General features: G+C 64.2%; 1 protein-coding gene across 1 annotated transcript in view; it reads right to left on the reverse strand.

Moving 5' to 3' along the window:
* Positions 1-6: 6 nt before the first annotated feature.
* GIPC1 (GIPC PDZ domain containing family member 1) overlaps positions 7-3,214 on the reverse strand; it is a 4,812-nt gene continuing 1,604 nt past the window's right edge. Inside the window, exons 2-6 of the mRNA XM_006036476.2 lie at positions 2,869-3,054; positions 2,019-2,199; positions 737-849; positions 422-503; positions 7-228 (exon numbers count right to left, since the gene is read on the reverse strand). Of these exons, the coding sequence (XP_006036538.2) occupies positions 77-228; positions 422-503; positions 737-849; positions 2,019-2,199; positions 2,869-3,054 (714 nt within the window). The 3' untranslated portion in view covers positions 7-76. The remainder of the gene's footprint in view (positions 229-421; positions 504-736; positions 850-2,018; positions 2,200-2,868; positions 3,055-3,214) is intronic.

A 3,214-nucleotide genomic window follows, 5' to 3' on the forward strand; every position in this document is an offset into this window, starting at 1 on the left:
CTGGAAGATGCCCCGCTTTGGGGACTGGTCCCAGCCTGCTCCTGGCTGCCAGTGCCTCCTGCCCCCCCACCCCCTCCTAGCCACGCCCAGCCTTGGCATCACCGATGGCCCCCCACACATCGAAGACAAACTCGTCAGGGAAGGCGAAGTCACCGAGCTGCGCATCCAGGGCCTGGGCCAGCTCGTCCGGGTTCCGTGCATCCCGGCCCAGCTCCACCATCGTGGCTGCTGCAGTGGGGAGGGAGGGGGCAGTTAAGCAGGTGCCCATAGAGCCCCCTAAGCACCCTAGTGGGGCACCACGGAACAAGCTGGTGGGAGGTAATGGGGGGTTTGGATGCCCCACCCTGGCAGGGGCCTGCCCCGTGGAGTTGCCCCTGCTCCCTGTTCCTGTCCAGGCAGGCAGTGGGGGGCTCCAGCTCACCCAGCTCTGTGTCACGGATGCCCATGTAGCTCTCCAGCAGGTCGTCTACCTTCTCGATGGCCCGTTCCTCAAATGCTGATGGCTGCCAGGGAAGGGTTGGGAGGCGGGGGGAGGAAGAGTTAAGCAATGCTGGGCAGGGGCCCAGCAGGACACTGCTAAAATGTGCCCCCCTCCACAGGCCCCAAGGCTGGGCCCCTCCAAGCTCTCCTCAGTTATTGGGACTGGTATGGTGAGGGGGCAGGGGCTGCAGGTCAGGAGGGGCACATGGAGTGAGGGGCACTACAGCATGACACAGGCAGGACCTCCCACTCATACCTGCTCCTCCACGGTGGCTGGCCCCTTGGCACGCAAACGGAGGGTGCCCCTGCCTGTGCCCAGCTGAGCACTGCTCCCGTGCCGGGCACCTGATGACCGCTGCCCAATCATATCTGTGGGGGAGCAAGAGGCCAGATCAGTATGGGGCCAGAGGGGGCAATTCCCAGATCCACCCCCAACAGGGCCAAGAACCTGTGGCTGGAGGGAGGGGTCCCAACTCCAGTCCATGGTCCCCTGGAGCCTGAAGCTCCCCTGTGCACCCCCAGCTGGCTTAGCCCTGCCCAGATGGCACACCGGGCCTGGCACGGAGCAGGCAGTTCATGTCAGCCACTGCTGCACGCAGGCCCCTTGTTCTCCCTGCAGGGCAGGATGGGGAAGGGAGGTCCAGGTGCATCTGGCATGGGCACCTGCGGGTGAGGGGGTGGGACCAGCCTCTGGGAAGGGCCCTGCAGGGGACCAGGGCTGGTGGGTCCAGATGGGAAGTGGGGGGGCACTTGCAGCCCAGTGCTCATTAAAAACCAATGCAATAGGCTGGACCCTGTCCCAGGGGCAGCGGCAGAGCTGGAGGCGGGGGAAGGTGGGGACACACATGACAGGGAATTTGGGTCAGTAGTGTGGGGCACTGGCAGGGCTGAGGACTCTGTGCAGCCAGGGCAGCCCCCCCCAGTTACTGGCAGGGAAGGATCCAAGAGCCAAGAGGAAGCGGCTCCCCCCCAACACCCATCCCAGGCCCCCATGAGTCACTGCAGGAAGGAACTCAGTGGCTGAGGCCAATGGAGGTGCCAGGGCCTGGACACCCAGGTTCTGCTCCTGGCCGGGGGGGGGGTGTCCTGGGCAGCTTCCCTGGGCCACAGGGTGTCTCCTGCTGACAGCCCCGACCTGGTGCTTAGGAGGGTCCTGCCCCCTCCTGGACACATGTGGGCACTGCAGCCTTGGGGGTGGGTCTCCATGGGCCACAGAGTCACAGCGCCATCTGCTGTCCCTGCATGGCAGTGCAGCCCCAGGGCCAAGTGTTTGGGGGGGCGAGGGCCCTCTATGGGCTGTTTCACCCTTTCTGTTTCCCCAGCACCAAGCACCCAGGGCTCCCCACCCAACAATGCTCCACTTGGAGCCCTGCCCCTGCCCTCCCACCCAGTTCCTGCCCCACCCCAGGGTCCTGCCCCCACTCCTGCCATACTGAGGCCCTGCCCCCACCCCCCAGGGCTCCATCCCTGCCCCAGCTCCACATTTGCTCCACAAGGCCCTGCCCCTGCCTCATGGAGGTCCCCCCACCCCAACTCACCAAAGGCCTTGAGGGGCTCAGTAAGGTGCAGAGTGAAGCGCCGGCCCGTGGGCAGCTCCTTGAGCATCTTGGCCACCTCATAGTGGCGGGCACCAAGCAGGCTGCGCCCATCAATGGCTTCAATCATGTCACCCACACCGATGAGGGGGATGCGGTCAATCACGCTGCCCTCCTTGATGCGCTGTGGGGGCAGGGGTTGCACTGGGATTCATGGCTGGGACAGTGAGCACCCCCCCTCCCCAGTGCCTTCCTGGCACAACCAGCTGGCCTTGGCCCCTCACTCCTAACCCTGCCCAGGCAGGGACCACAAAGGGCTGTAGGTTGGGAGTAAGGGACAATGGCAAGCTGGCAGGGGGAGGGCAGTGGTCCGGGACTGGAAGTGAGGGGCACTGGCTGGGTTGGGGGAGCAGTGGACTGAGAGTCAGGAGTGAGGGGCACCAGCAGGGAGCTACTGATCAGGAACGAAGCCTAGGTCCTTCCTGACCCTGCCATGCCCTGAAGCACAAGGACCCGTGTCCCCAGCTGGATCGAACATGCCCCCTGCATTGACTCCTTCTGCCCAGATTGCACTGCCTCACTTTGAAGGGGCTGAAGACCCTGGCACGGACCTGCAGCCATACATGGGGCCTTCTGCCCACTGCCGAGATGTGCCCAGCTTTGGGGCGGAACATGGAAGTATGGAACAGCAGGGCAAAAGTCTGAAGCCCCGGAACTGGAGAACATCACAAACTGGGGATTAGCAGATGCCAGAGGAGATTTGGGCTGAGGCAGCAGGGCTGTGATCCCACCCAGACCCTGGGGGCTGTGGGTGAGGAGTGACGGGCGCCAGATGCTGTGGGTCAGGTCCCACCTTGATGAAGGCATAGCCGGCCCCATTGTCAGTGATGGTGAGCCCCAGAGCGTCCTCAGCCTTGAGCACCTCGACTTCTTTGCGCTGCCCCCGTGTGTGGGCAAAGATGAAATCCTCCAGGCCAATCTGCCCCCCCAACAGCTTCTCCATGTCCACCTTGTGTGTGTTGAGGGTGCAGAACATCACCTGTGGGTGGGGAGGAGTGGTGAGCAACACCAAGAGGCCCCATTCCCTGCCTCTCACCCCCCAGACCCTGTCTTCTTGCATCCCAGGCCCAGGACCCCCATCCCTTCCCCCCTTGAGGTTCCACCCCCCTGCCCACCCCTGCCTCCTACCAGGTCCCTCA

Source organism: Alligator sinensis, unplaced genomic scaffold (assembly GCF_000455745.1).
Source record: "Alligator sinensis unplaced genomic scaffold, ASM45574v1 scaffold1892_1, whole genome shotgun sequence".
Taxonomy (NCBI): Eukaryota; Metazoa; Chordata; order Crocodylia; family Alligatoridae; genus Alligator; species Alligator sinensis.